We start from the raw sequence: 16,157 nt of genomic DNA, 5'->3' as shown, positions 1-16,157 counted from the left end.
TTTTGTTTACATTTGTCTTTAAAAAGAAAAACTGATTGTAAGAATTAGAAGACAAGATGAACATTTTTAACCAACCTTCTGAGGTACTAAACGTGTACATCATTGCTCACACCACTGACTGGAATGGACGATGGGCTGAAACCCAAGCAGTGTAGGTTTGGGGCCGACATCCCTACTGAGGGGCTGACTCAGGTTAAGGGATGTAAAAGTGGCACTCACTGTGAAATTTGAGCTCTGCCAGCATGCAGACTATCGACTCAAAGCGCCGTCGAAGCCGTCTGCTCCTCCGCAACACTTTTGCAGTTTAACAGTTTAACAGTCCTGCGACGGCGCACCCGCTCACAGAGGACTCCATTTCTGCCCGTCCAAGAAGTTTTGTTAGTTCAGAACCATGGACAGCGGCAGTGTCTGCTCACGCTGGCTAGCAGGCTCAAGAGAACAAATGCTGGTTGACCTTCAATGAGCAGTGGACTTTCAGATTCCTGATTTCTTTCTTTAAAGCGGTACACTGCATGTCCAGATACCCAATTACACCATTCACAGGTTCACTAGTTTTTGTTTTCTAATTCCTATAGAACCTGACATCAGTAAATTTACTGAAAAATTGCCCTTTTTGTGGTGTTTAGTCTAGGATGTGAAAGTGTGCCGCACACATTTTAGTGGAAACTGAAGGTATTATTTGATTACTATATTAAATGTAATCTTTGCGTGTTCGAAATAATTGAAAAATGAGATCTGATGAAGAAGCCTTCTTTATAAAGAATTTATTTTAAGAGCTCTTAAAAGACACAAGAGTAAATGCTTACATTCCAAAGGTGATGTTAAGCCTCGAGTGTGTCAATATGAAAACACACAGTCGTTTTATAGATGAAAAAAGCATACTCCTCCTCTGAGGCTGGACAAAGGGTTAGTAATTATAATAGACAGACAGGTGATTTACTGACATGTTTACTCCATTTCCCCGTCCAAAGCCGGAAATATATGATTAGACAGGTAATGCCATGCGACCTTGACTCCCTCAGACCCACAGTGTTATCTTCCATGAGAACTTGAGAACTTAACTCCCATGTACATTCCTATCTCACCAGCTGGAAGGGAGTGAAAAGTGTTATTCATTACAATACAGTTAATATGTCCAATATATTTCACACAAACATTATCACAGTTATATGGCATCTATATACTATAAGTAAATTCATAAACAGTAAAAATATGCATAGAAAATGTTAAATGTCTTCAAGATTTGGACCTGGCACAAAATAAATATATAAATATGAAGTTAAAAAATAGTGAAGACTTGTGAAATTGGTTTGAAAATGGTTATCACTTTGGATTTGTTTTGGAAATTTTGTTAAACAAATATACGTCAGAAAAAGGAGTGACGTTACTGCATATCATCACGCCTGTAATTCAGTTGCAGGCATGAAGCAGAAATTGTTTTTGTGCTGTTCATAAAAGCAACAACAAAGTATGTTTTGTTTGTTAATTTAATCAGTTATTTGGCCCCACCAACACGAATAGCATCAAACAATGGCCTTAGCTGCAAAGCTCACCATTAGCATGTCACGCTAGCTAGCCAAAGGACGTTAAATCGTGTCACGCTCTCATGTAATTTGTTGTGGTCTCCATGACAAGAAAAAAGTTACACGAAGTAGTCTGGAAAAGCAAAAATAAAGCTAATTGACGCGACAACTGCGCTCAGAAGGTTGTGTTAGCATGTCGGCTAAGAGTTCACTCCTGTTTCTACACTTTAATATACCATTTAAACTCACAAGCACACCTGGAGGTTTGTTCTGACATCTCCAGGTTTCTATCCTTGCCTTGGACCTTACATGGGGGACCATTCACACTTTAAGTCAAACGTTATTACAGGAAATACATCTTTGTGATCCTAAATTTTTCAATAAACCACAGTCATGTTGATAGCCATTGGCCATTGATGTAGGCTGAATGAAATGAATCGTGTTCTATCAAAATGCTTATATTGTCTATGAGATGTCACTAGTTAGATATTCAAATTATTAAAAAAAAAAAAAAAGGCTAATTTTGGCATTACTCCATTGTATCAGATTTTTAGCCACAGAATTCAGTATTGTGTTCCGCAGAGTGTAAATCCAGCCTAATTCTATGTGTTTTCCCCAACTGAGAGAGTCAGTGTCAATGTGTGAAGTGGAGGAGAGTGCTGGAGAGACAACAACTATCTCTCAAAGCACCTCTCTGCAGCCCTCGTTCATGCCTCTCAGCCTGGCTTGACGATTAACCCCACATACCCCTGCTCCCTGCTGGCTGCACACCGAAGCCCCTCACTTGCTCGCTGACCACCACGCATGTCAAACAGCAGCAAGCACATAAACACACATACACACACACCAGCAATAAAAGTATAGGCTGACAATAAAATTTTCACTATCTTCTCACGTGCGTTTTTGACACAAGCCGGGCGGCAAAAGAAGCCCCCCGTCGTGAGACCCAAGTGTAGGAGTTTGTTAACATGTGACACTCTCACAGTTTGTCTCGCGAGTATCCCGTCTGCCAATATGCGATCACAACCAGAATGCCAGTTTTGTGTGCACATCCTAGGAAAATCTGTCACATTACTACTATAAACTGTTACGTTTTTGAAGTCCATCCTTCCATTTTCTATATCACTTGTCCACATTAATATGGCAAATGCACATCAAATTATCTCAGTTTTCAAACCTAAAGCTGGAGTATGCAACCCTGAAGCTGCTATCAAGTTTCTAACATATCATCATTTCACTGCTTCTTCCAAGAGTGCACGGTGCCACGCTACAGTAGCTGCATTGCTAACATGAATTATTCATGGTGGAGTATTGCCAAAAAGGAAATGTTGCCGAAATGTTACCGGTTTGATTGTATTTATTATTTTGGCATTTACAAGCTATCAAGTTACCATACTCGATAACCTGATGGGCCTTATCCGGCTGTCCGCACCTCAAACAGCATCCCTTGACATGAGGTCTAGAGCTTTCCACAGTCAGCTTGCTAACTGAATCATGTTGCTAAGTGAGGTCCACCATAGGCTCATAAAATGCTACATATTGTCAGCAAAGGCTCCAACTCACAAATGAGAACAAGTGATGTAAAAAAAGGGATGGCTGAATGGTTGTCTTTATGTGTCTCACGACTGACCGGTGGTCGGTTCAGGGTGTAGCCCACCTCTTGCTCAATGTCAGTTGGTATAGCGTAGCCGCCACCCTATTGAGGACAAGCTCTATAGAAAATAAAAATCTAGAAAGATCTATTTTCACTTTCCAATACTTTAATAGCTCCTTTATTAACCTGGGCTGACACCTCACCTGATATTTACAGCGTGGCCCGGTATTAAAGCGTCTCCTTTAAGAGTCAAAGTCTGTCGATTTATCAATAATTTCACTCCCCCTCCCGCCATCTTCCCCATCCCAGCGCTGAGCCGGTCGATGATGCCCTTTGGCTTGATGCGCCGAGAGCTGGCTTGCGAAGGCTACCCCATCGAGCTGCGCTGCCCAGGGAGCGACGTCATCATGATCGAGACGGCCAACTACGGACGCACAGACGACAAGATCTGCGACGCCGACCCCTTCCAGATGGAGAACGTGCAGTGCTACCTGCCCGACGCCGTCAAGATCATGTCACAAAGGTCTGTCTGCACTGCGTTCATATACGTACACTCGCAGGCCACTTCATGAGTTACACCTTCACATTCAATTGAGATCCAATGCAGAAATTCTGCCTTTACGCAAATTACAAGATCTTACAGATATGATTCATTAATCAGGAATAATATCATATAAATACTAACATTATTAAATTAAATTAAATATAATTTCAGAAAAGTTGTTGTTTCAAAAGTGTGTATGAAACTGGTAGTCCTTTGCATTAATCACAGCCAAAGAAGTAGCTCTCAGTTTTTAAAAAAAATTGGTAGCCCCGGGTCCATTCCACAAAGCAGGTTTAATGAGAACCCTGAGTCTATTAACCCTGAAATTTAGGAACTCAGAATTTTCCGTTTCAGAAAGCGAGGTAACTGAAACCAGAGAAAGAGAGCTAACTCTAGCCTGTTTCATAAAATGAGGTCATTTAAGCTCTCGGGCAGTTACCGTAGCAACAGAGTCTTTGATTATGAACCTAACTTGGTCAATACCAGGTTGACCACAATAAACCTCGAGTTTCTCTCTGTCTCCGCCTCCTTTCAGCCCCACACAACATTTGATTTCCTCATTCATTCAGTCAGTTGGCGAATTTTGGCGTAACATAGTTTGGCTGTCTGTTATTAAAAAATTTTTTGGGGGGAACAGTCAATAGCAGTAATAATAATAATATTACAAGTCCACTTTTTCACAAACATGGCATGTCCTTTTGACAATGAAGGTACACTCTAAAAAGAGAATTGTTTAACCAATTTAAGATTACAAATTGAATTGTTGACCAATTTAATGAAATTCCTTCAATCGGTAACACACTATTGAATTAAGGTAATCCAAAGTGAATATATTAAGTTTAATTAATTATGAGTTCACTAAACCAATATATTCACTTGAATTAAGTTAATCCAAAATTAATCCAAAGTGAACATATTACTATGTTACAAATTGAATTGTTGACCAATTTAATAAAATTCCTTCAATTGGTAACACACAATTGAATTAAGTTAATCCAAAGTGAATATATTAAATTTAATTATTTAAGAGTTCACTAAACCAATATATTCACTTGAATTAAGTTAATTCAAAATGTATCCAAAGTGAATATATTACGTTCAATAAACTCATAATTAATTAAATTTAATATATTCACTTTGGATTAATTTAATCCAATCGTGTGTTACCAATTGAAGCAATTTTGTTAAGTTATTATTATTGAGTGTGCAACCTTACTGCGCAGGGAATTAAATATTCGTTGTGAGATGGTTATCAGGACACGCATAGATATTCTGGCATTTCCAGACAGCTATCTTTTTGAACTGTACCGTTTCACATCACAGTCCATCATCTACATACTGTACACAACTTAATCCGTCCTTACATTTGCAACATTACCAGCTGTAGTCATGCGCTCACATCCCAAAATATATTGTGTGTTGCGCTCCGGGTTGATTTCTTACCTGTTTGAACAATGTTTTTATATTTCAAGTTGCTGTCAAGTGGGGAAAAAATGTTGTCAAGTGCTGGCTGATTCATGCAGGTTTTCCCTGTAATATTATTGTGATTGCAAACTACATTTAAATTTAGGCATCACATGTTCAAATTCACTATACGATTGCATTAAGATTTCCAGTTCGACTGGGGTAAAAAAAAAATGCCCTCTGCTTCCTCGTTGCCATGGTGACTCGTCGAATCGGGGCTCCATTGATGCGGTCTTTTTAGAGTGGAGGTTTACGTGTTTAACTCCAGGTGAAACTACTCTGCGTTGATCAAACTAACTCAAATCAGCGGTCCTGGAACCGGAAACGCTGAGTTTTCTATCTCAGGGTAGGTCAACTCACAGTTCAGGGTCAGCCTCAGAGTTTGTTGAAAATGTTTTTTGAAATGGTCCATTTCAAAAAGCATTTTCAACAAACTCTGAGGCTGACCCTGTACTGTAAAATTTATGGGGGTTGGGGGATGAAAAATCTTTAAAAAAGCTGAAAAAAAGCCTGAAATTATCTGGCAGCTGGGGTGCCCAAAAAACTTACTTCTCATAAAAATTTTGTTTTTTTTCCATAATTAAATTGCAGATTGTAGTTGTAATTTTAAAACAATTAAATCACCTAGAAAAGTTCAGCTCAGTGGCCTAGTGGTAGAGTGGGAGGTCGTGCGTTCAGTCCCCAGCTGTGTCATATCAAAGACTATAAAAATGGGACCCATTTGCCTCCCTGTTTGAAACTCAGCATTAAGGGTTGGAATTGGAGGGTTAGATCACCAAATGATTCCCGATGATTTCTCCTGCTGCTGCTCGCCGCTCCTTCAGGGGATGGGTCAAATGCAGAGAAAGATTTTGCCCCACATAGGTGGGCGTGACAATCAGCGGTACTTTAACTTAACTTAACTTTAAGCAAATTTATTACGAATAGTAATGCTTAAATTTACAGAAATATGCTGTTATTAGTTATTTTAATTACATGACCTTAGTTGTACAATAATTTGTACATGTAATTTAACAGTATACTGTATGGCACAAAAAATAATGTGATTCATCTTTCAAAATATGTAAAAAAGCTGCTGAAAAACTAGATATTGGGTTTAAGATTGCAACAATTTTTACTGCTCTGGTAATTAATTTATGTAACGCTTTTCCACCGTACGAGGCCCTCACACCGCTTTACATTTGGGCTATTTATTCTTCTGATGACGCAGCATCAGGAGTTCAGTATCTTGCTCAAGCATTTCTAAGTAATTTTAAATGTTTTTTTTTTAGGGCGTTAACCCCTTCACACCCATAGATGGTCCAAGTGGACATGACATATCCGCATGTCTAAATCAATAAAACGCCTAATTTGGATGATGTCAACACCTCTAGTTCATGATTGGATCTTACATAACCAATCACAAAAGTTGATTTGCATGATGTTCATGTTAAAAATGTTGCATATAAGCTTATAGGTTTACAACACGTTACAGCCATATTATCCTGGCGTCCACCATAACAACTAAAAACATGATAACCCCTAAAAATCATTTCCATGTTGTTCTTATGTGGGAAAAGAGTCTAAATCAGCAAAAATAAATAAGTTTGGCCCAGAAGAAAAAAAAAATGCAGGCCTGAAGGGGTTAAAATGGCATAATGTTTATTCCCTTAAATAACTTGTGAACATATTTTAACAATAAATGCAGTATATGTATTTCTTTTTGTATTGCATTTTTTTGGTAAAAGAACAGAAATATTGTGCGATGTTGCACTTTTTCTTGTTAAAATTCGCCATATGATCGCATTAGGATTTTCAGTTGAAAGGTGTAAAAAAAATAAAAATAAAAATGCGGAAGTAGAGGGCGGCGCCGCGCACTGCGCTTCCCCGTTACCATAGTGACTCGACGAATCGGGGCTCCATTGATGTGGACTTTTTAGTGTAGTGCCAACGCCAGGTGAAACTACTCTGCGTTGATATAACTACCTCAAATCAGCTGTCCTGGAACCGAAAACGCAAGGTTTCCTATCTCTGGGCATGTCAACTCCCTGTTCAGGGTTCGTCTCGGTGTTTGTTGAACATATTTTATGAAATAGGCCCCAAGCCTTCAAGCTTTCGGTACTAGCATCACCGGCTTATGCTATATCCTCTTGTGGTCGTTTTACGACCAGGAACTAGAAATGAGAAGAATAGAAAATGTCCATTAATTTCATGCAATTTTAAAAGAAAAATGCTATTTTGGTTTATTAAATTATCTGTCATTGTTTTTGGGGGGATTTTTATGCATCAAAAGCACTAGTGATATCGGTAAGTAGAATCAGTATTGCTAACTACTCAAGAATTAATAACTGGTATTTGTCTGCAATAAAGCCGTATCGAACATCCCTTATTATTATTATTATTATTATTATTATTATGTTATTTTGTGTTTTAATAATTATAATAATAATAAATACAATAAAGGAAATTCATGAAATAATTTTAATAATTGCAATACTTTGTGTAATGTTAGTTAGTTACATTAAATTAAATTTGCATCCTCTGTAACTGTATTTTTTTTTTTTTTTAAGGAATAAAACCTCTTGTCTGATTTTGATTGAACACTTTGGCTTACTACGCTATTGTATTTTAAAGTTGGGCATGATTGTGATACACTTAAGTATTTCTTTTTTCCGGTGGTACTTGGTGTCAAAACTTTGAGAACCACTGACCTAGAATGTCTTACGTCTGCTTTGAGCTGTTCCCCTGTGAGCGAAAGTCAGCATCCTTGTGCAAAACAATGTGAGTGCGTCTCACTACGAATGCGTATATATATATGTCTTATAGTACTGTTTCAAGTACTTTTGAAGGGCTTCTCGCCGATGCTCTCCGTGTTTGCGCTTAGCATCTGCTTCCTCTGAGCTGCGCTCAGATCAATGCAAACCCTCCCCCCGCTATCCATCACGCATGTAATGGAGGCGCGGGGCTTGAGGGAGTGTGAAGGTAAGAGCTCGGAGGAGAGAAATGAGCCGCCAAAGAAAGGAGAAAGAAGACCTAAAATGCCGGCGCGATGGTGTGAATGCACCAGAGGTTTAAGAGACAACATGGGAGAAATGCTTAAACACGGGATTATGTGCGCACGTGTGTGTGTTTCGTGAGAAGGCATGCGGCGGTGCGCTTTAGACGGAAGTGTCGTGTGCATACGAATGGTTTCCCACCTCCCCCCGTTCGCATGCAATGAGGAGTGTTTGCCTTCGTCCTTCCATGTTCTCTCACCTCTAATTGCTCCCACTCACGATGCCCCACGAGAGCGAGGCTCTTACGTCACGCACCCCCTTCGTCCCCTCGGATGCAGCTGCCACATGATCTAGTCTACTTTCAAAGTACTTCCTCCACTCGTGTGCTTTCCATCTTTTTAGACCACAGGTGTCAAAATTAAGGGTTTGGCAGATAATTTTATGTAAAGTAGATAGCGATTCCGTTTACATGCAGTCAATATTCGTGTTAAGGGGAGAATTCCGGTTAGTAAAATAATCGACGTAACCCGTTTACATGCGCGCTGGACAGAGTTACTGCCGTTTATATGGTCGGTCATTTGTGGATCACGACGCACGGACAACGTCATTACGTAAATAGACGCCATTTCCCCTTTTAACTTTCTACGGTCAATACAAGACTTTATATTCATGTCACTCACCACGCTAATTAAAGTAGTCAATTTCCTCCTCGCTCCAGAAGTGTGGTTCTTTGCTGCCAGCGGGCGTCATGTTTGTTTACCCCGGCTTGAGTATTTCTGGTGGGTCACACGACAGAAGCACAGACTTATATACAGTACTTTTATATATATGTGTGTAATAAACACAAACTGTGGCATTTCCACCGTAGGGACACAAAATAATGTGAAAACGCTGCAGAGAAATCAATGTATTCAAGCAAGGCTCCTTTAGCGAGTGGGACGGAGCTGCGCATGCAAGTCGTTACTACATAGACCAAGATTCCTTGCAAATTCAAATAAACAAAGAAGAAAAGAAGGTGAAGAAGAAAATTGAGAGCATGTGCCCACTCCACGGAAAACAATGCACGATTCAATCGAGGTTTTCCATAATGCCTTTATGTAAGCAAGAATTTGGGTTATGAAAGGGGTTTCCCGGGGGTATATTTGGGTTATTGCGCGTGTTTATTTTCAGATAAATAAATACATTTCATACAAATCTTACAGTGTACATGTACAAGTTTACTGATTAGTATTTTCTCAATTTGAGTATTAAAAAAAAAATCGCACTCATCAATTTATAGATTCGCATCGGGATTAATCGGTATCGAATCGAATCGTGACCTATGAATCGTGATACGAATCGAATCACCAGGTACTAGGCAATTCACACCCCTAATAATAATAATTATGGATATTATTTTAAGTACATTTAAAAAAAAAAAAGTTGTATATTTTTGGGGTTGTTCTTGTGTCATGTTCAATAATATGTAGCAATATGTAAAAGTGCTCTAAAGCCCAAACTCTAAGTTAAAGTGGAAGTTAACCCCATAAAATTCTTGACAATAATGTTCTATGTATCTCTCTCTGTATGCTCAAAAAAACAGTATCCTAATTAATATTGCATTTGTGGAATATGAAAAAAGCAGCAAATTCCACTTGTTTTTATACATGTCAGGGGGCGGCCATTTTACCACTGACATCACAACTCATGGCTCAGGTAATAATAACCAATCAGGTTCAGCTTGTGAATATCACATGGCCAAATACAGAAAATACGTGAGCCGTGATTGGTTGTTATATGAGCCCTGAGCAACTGTGATGTCATTTCCAGTTGAAAGAAATTGACAAAAATGGCCGCCTTATGAGAAAGAATTTGCTGCTGAAGCCATATGCCTCACATGCAATAGTAATCAGAATGACGTGTTTGGACTAGTGAGGGTGCATGTAACATATTATTGTAAAGAAGATGTTTGCGTTGACTTGCCCTTTAATAAATTCAAGGGAAAAACAAACATACCACAAAAAATATATTTATATACTCTATAACATGGCCGGTAACAAAAAGGTTTGACATTGTCTCTTCTCCCATCTAGGTGTAACAACCGCACTCAATGTGTGGTGGTCGCCGGGTCCGATGTGTTCCCAGACCCCTGCCCTGGGACCTACAAGTACTTGGAGATACAGTACGAGTGCGTTCCCTACAGTGAGTACACTCACTTTTTCCCAAGCGTTCCCAGAGCATCCCGCTTGAGTATCCCACCCCTGCCGCTCTTGCGTCAACCATTCAAAGTCCTCGAGACGCAGACAGGCACAATTTTGTGCACACAATACGCCAACATAAACACACGCACGCACACACTCTAAAACGTGTTTCTCACTCATTCCACATTCCATACACTCTCACAGTACTGTACCCGTTTTTTACTTGAATGGTTGTATAATGCTTGGCCCTTTAAAATGAAAATAATTTGTTTCATTTTTTAATTCTGTGATACAGTGGAACTTCAAGTTGCGAACTTAATGGGTTCCATTAGCCCTTTTGTTACCTGAAACGTTCATAATTCGAGGTAGTATTTCCCATTGGAATGAATGGACATCCAATTAATCCATTCCAGCCCCAGAACTAAGTTATACAGTACTTACCTTTTTTTTTCCCTTGTGTGTGGTTAAAAATAAATATAATGCAATATAGAAATAGGTGAAAATGTACTACTTCAAGAAATAAAACATTTGAGGAAAAACATGATAACTTTGTATCGATCATTAACTTTATTTAAGGAGGGAAAAGCGTCATTAGGACGACAGCTACTCCATTGAGGAGTCTTCTTGCATAACAACATGGGACAATTCAGATTCAATTTTTTTTGTATTATTGTGTCTGTTTCTTTTCTAATTCATTGGTTGATTATGGCGTATCGATCCAGGGAATCTTGACTTTTTCCTGCCCCAAAAAATTCATGAAGTGTGTGCAACTTCTGCTTCGTGACAACATGCAGAGATGGATTCGTTGGTTAATTAAAGGGACACTTCAATTCAATAAATAACATATATACTGTAGATATCATATTCTAAGGAAAATAAAATGACTTTCAAACTTCTATTAGGCTACCATGTCAATCAGTGATTGGTTAATACTACTAGTTTTCACTAGTTTACAGCAATGTGTTGTGCACATTGCCAATGATGGTTACTCAGCGTGAGAATTGGCATAACAGAGATCCATCCACTACTGTAGTCCATGTCAAGACTGTTTGTTTACCAACAATAGTATCTAAGTATTGGTCATTTTGTATGTAACTCGAAATGTTTGTAAACCTGGACGTTCGTAACTCAAGGTTCCATTGTATTCCAGTTAGAAATGGGCATTTTGTTTTCTTTTATCTTTTTTTTATTTTTTATATCATTCAAAATGGGAGAATCTCAAAACACGTGTTGATGTAGGCCTTAGCTAAAGACACATTGTTCTTCTTTTGGCTGTATTTGGACTGCAGGTCCACCCAAGTGCCCAATTCTGATGTAAAGCCGAGATATTTTTATTTTTTTTAACTGTCTATATTCACATGCATTTCAAGTGACACATTACTACATAATATATTAAATGACATAGTGTTTTGTTGGCTTTTGCTGACTTTCCCAGTGATTTAAATGAGGGTAACTTCCACATTCTGAAAAGTATTTCACATTTTCAGTTGACCTAGTAATTCATTGAGATGTACATTGAGTTCCAGTAAGAGGAGCTAAGAGTAGGGCTCTTTTAAAATAGGCAGCCCCCCCCCCAAAAAAGTATTTTTTGCAGATTTTTTATACGTTATAACATAAGACACCATAATGATATTCAAACATTCCCCCACCCAAAAGAAAATATGAAAAATATGGCTAGTTAGTCAAATGTACTGCCTATAATTCATATCTTTACTGTGGTAAGTGTTAAGGGAATAAAAAGGAAGTTATTTTATTCATTATATATATATATATATATATTAGGGGTGTAAAAATTAGGGCATTCATTTTCAATTAATTTAAAGTTCCTTTAACGCCACAAATTTTTTTAACGCGCGATTAATGACTGCACTTGTAAAATTGGGAATTCCAGTTGCAATGCAGCAGACATGTTCACGTCAAAATTTTGCAGTAATAAATTGAATAATAATGCATATATTTGTAGAGAGTGGGGTCAGGTTTTATTTGACTATTTTAAAAATGTGCAGAATTTCACATTACTTCATGTTAATGATTAAATAGCTCTTAATATGGAAAGAAACATGCACTGAGTTGTCACCAACGTCTTACAAATGCAATTATGCCCTCTAGTGGCAGAAAAATGACCTCAACACAAATCAATGTCACACTCGTTTTTTACATTACATCTTTTTAATTTCTACTTAATTTGTTGACTTATTATGAAATTACTGTATCGATGATTAAAAAATGCAGCCATATATCTATTAGTTAAAAAAACAAAACACTTTTATGTTAACAAGAGTATGAAAACTTATGAAAAATTTGTATTAAAAAGTATGAAAAATATTTTATTCTACATTTTATTGTACATTTGGAACAGATATAAAATTTGCGATTAATCGTGAGTTAACTATTGAAGTAATGCAATTAATTACGATAAAAATGTTGAATCGCCCAACAGCCCTAACATATATATATATATATATATATATATATATATATATATATATATATATATATATTGGCATAGGCATAAAAAAAAAATATCGATGTTGGGCCCTAGTCAGTGCTTTTTTTCTTCAATGTGGCGCATATATCTAGATGGGGGAAGGGTAAAAATTTGACTGTAAGAGATTTTCTCTTTTAACACCGCTTATTTTGTCTTCAAATACACTGTAATATGTACTTTAAATGTCAGCGCACTGCATTGGTTCTGTTAATTTTCCAAACAAAACAAGAACCGCAAGGCCGGGCGTGTTGCAAGCATTTGACTCAGCAGGACAAGACTGCGAACAAATAAGACGCCATACGATTGCGCGCCATCACTTAAGGCCGCCATGACAGCGCCACACACACACACACACACACGTATGCATGGACCTATTTTGCACAGACAGGCAAAGGATTTATGTGTTATGTAGGCTTTGTGTGAAAATGCTCACTATAACACACTCTTATGTGTTACTACACTCATCGATCCCTCCACTGTGCAGGATCACATGACTGCAGGGGGAGGAGCCCTCGGCCCAGATGTGTGGGTGCAAGTGGTGTTAAAGCGAGGGGTGTTTTGGGAGTCGGGTGGGTTTTCTTTGTGTTTTCCCCCTCAGGTGCCAATGAAGTATATGAGGACGACGCCGCTAACCTGCTTGGCTCTCTTCTACTTCCTCCTCATCACCTCACTCTCAGGTCTCTGCTCTATTTCATTACCGCTCCCCTTCCCTGTTTATCCTCTGTCTGCCCTCTGAGCTCCTTAAATCCACCCGTCCTCCTCCCCCCTCCTCATATTTCCATTCGAACCCTCCCTCCATCTGTGTTCTCCTCTGCTGTCTCTTCTGTTTCTTCTTTCCAGGTGAAAAGCATTCAGGGAGACTCAAAGAAACTCAGGGAGTTCCAAGTGCTTCTTTTATGCCCGCCCCTTCCTCTGCTCACTGCTTTCGCACCCTTCACTTTACCTTGTGAGAGAATGTTTGAGTAGCCAGAGATAAGAAGCGTTTTCTGGTCCGGTTTTTATGCTTGGGAAGTGTAAATGTCCTTGCCGTGTGTTCCTCTCCAGTGTCCTCACACGTTTCTCCAGTGATCTTACGTAACACATAATATTCGATAAGTCCGTTTTTTGAGCAGTTCCCACCTGGATGCGTTGGCTTTGTCGTTGTCGGGCTGCGTTCAAGAACGCTGGGGCACCGGATTATCTAAAAAAGAAAGAAAAAAACGATAAGGTTTGTTGTTTGTGACAAGACCATTTGACTATCAGCAGTCTGGATAACATAACAACTTTATACAAGATACAGTGGTACCTTTGTGTTGAATCCATTCCATGACCATCAAGTCATTTGATCTCCATTATGGCTGAACAATTCATAGAATTGAAATCAAGTACATCACAGTGTAGTAGAATACAATTTTCAAATTGTAAAGGCTGCAATTTTAAAAAAAAATTTTGGGGTGGGGTGGAATCAAGATTGATTTTGGTTGGTAGGTAGGCATTATATATTTATTTATTTTTTTACGTATGTGTGTTTTAATTTCCATATACATTTATTGACCTTGAAAAAAAATCACATATTAAATCGCTATGGCAATATTGAGGGGGGAAATTGCAATTTGATTTTTTTTCAAAATAGTTCTGCCCTAATCTCAAATCTCCCCACTGAAATGATCAGAAGTGCCATTACTTCATCCACTTCAGCCCCCCCAAAAAACATGTAACTTCAGCTTCTCCGTCTTTTTATGGACAGACATCCGCAGTTTAAGAATTATTTTAACACCCTTGACCAGTTTTATATCATTTATTGATTCCTTCTGCTTCAATATAGTAAATAACGTAGAAGAACTATGCTTGTCAAACCATCCGTCAGAGATTTTGGTTGTGTAGTGAGTGTGTGTGTGTTGTGTGTATGGTTCACGTAGAGCATCGTATACAGCTGGAGGAGGCCCACTGGCCCATTATGATTGCCAAGCTTTGATTTCTTGTTAGGGCCCCCTTTTGGAATCGCTGTTATTATTTTTACGGCAACTTAATTGCCTTTTGGGGGGCTTAAAAATGCCCCAAAATGCACCAATTTTTGGAAGTTGAAGAAAATGTTGTTGTTTTCCTGCCCCTTGGGAAGTTAGAAAAAAATAAGCCACTGACTAACACAGATCGACACACAAAATTTGTCATAACATAAAATTTGGAAATTTGCCTAGGTGTCATTTTTTGCCTAGCTTTGCTAGCTCGTGTGGGCGGGGCATGATGTCAAAGTTTGGTGATCATTTCCAGAATGTTCAAAAGGTTTTAAAAAAGAAACCCCTGCCACCAGTTTCACTAATCAACAAAAACATTGGCAAATGTGTTAGTTATAACAGGATTTAAAAAAAAATGTCTCAAGTGCCCATGCCTAAAATTGAACAGAAATGTGTCCATTTTGGGCAAATTCTGCAACTCGTACAAACTACACTAAGACTGTGAATGTGAATGAGCACCAATCAGAAGAAGACAGATTGGCAATACTAAATCACTGAGTTTTCATGTCTATGCCATTTAATGTGGGCGGAGCAAGGCACCAGATTTAGATGGTCATTTTGAGGAAAGTTAGAGAAAATTAGCCACTGACACCAGTTTCCCCGTTCGACATGAACTTTGGTGGTCTTGTGTATCGTAACAGCATAGTCTTATTAAAAAGTCTTATTAACCCATGGCAGAAATTGAACAGGAAGTCCGCCATTTTGGTTTGAAGCAGATATTTGTGCGAATTTCAGAGCTCACACTTTGATGAGCTTCTACTGGGGAAATCAAAATTCTAAATCTCCAGGCTTTCTTGCCTACCTCATCTCATGCAAGCAGAGCATGGTACCGAAGTTAGATCATCGGTTCAAGGATATATGGAACATTAGAAAAAAATGAGCCAATGCCACCAGTTTCACCGATCGACACAAACTTCAAATATTATAACAGGGTGCACAGCTATTCGACTCTTACTCTAACAAGTGCCTGCCAGGGCCCAATGAGTCCAATCGGAAGATGCCATTTTGAGGTGAATTTAAGGGCTTGTCCCAATCAGAAGCATCATAGACAAGAAGAAGCTTTTTAGTGTGACATCAAATTCTGATGATCATTTAGAAGATGTGCGGGCCCCCTTTGTTACTGCTCAGAGATTTAATTTCTATCAGATGAAGTCAGTTTAATCCTGGCCTCTAATATGATTTTGGTCGTGTGCACGCTGGATCCTCAAAGAGGTCACGGAAACGCGCCTTCTCTGTCGTACTTGGCTTCCCGCCTTTGTGCATGCTCACCTTGTCCTCTTGCCGCGAGCTGGCTGCTTGTTCTATTGCCGTAAAGCAATCAAGCGGATAATTAAATAGCTGCTGACTTGCATTTTTTTTGCTCCTTGCGTTCGGGGTTGTCGGGGGAAAGAGGAA

The 16,157-nt window shown here is 38.7% G+C and overlaps 1 protein-coding gene across 10 annotated transcripts in view; it reads left to right on the top strand.

Annotated features, from left to right (window-relative positions):
• adgrl1a (adhesion G protein-coupled receptor L1a) overlaps positions 1-16,157 on the top strand; it is a 229,203-nt gene that overhangs the window by 134,891 nt on the left and 78,155 nt on the right. For 9 of the 10 annotated variants that reach the window (XM_077555695.1, XM_077555697.1, XM_077555698.1 and 6 more), the window contains 2 exons: positions 3,427-3,640; positions 10,172-10,281. In XM_077555695.1, coding sequence (XP_077411821.1) covers positions 3,427-3,640; positions 10,172-10,281 — 324 coding nt within the window. Of the gene's footprint in view, positions 1-3,426; positions 3,641-10,171; positions 10,282-13,267; positions 13,446-16,157 lie in introns of those variants that run through there. The other variant, XM_077555705.1, reaches the window with a different exon arrangement.

This window comes from Vanacampus margaritifer, chromosome 2 (assembly GCF_051991255.1).
Source record: "Vanacampus margaritifer isolate UIUO_Vmar chromosome 2, RoL_Vmar_1.0, whole genome shotgun sequence".
In the NCBI taxonomy this organism is placed as follows: Eukaryota; Metazoa; Chordata; class Actinopteri; order Syngnathiformes; family Syngnathidae; genus Vanacampus; species Vanacampus margaritifer.
This window is presented reverse-complemented; position numbering and strand designations above follow the sequence as displayed.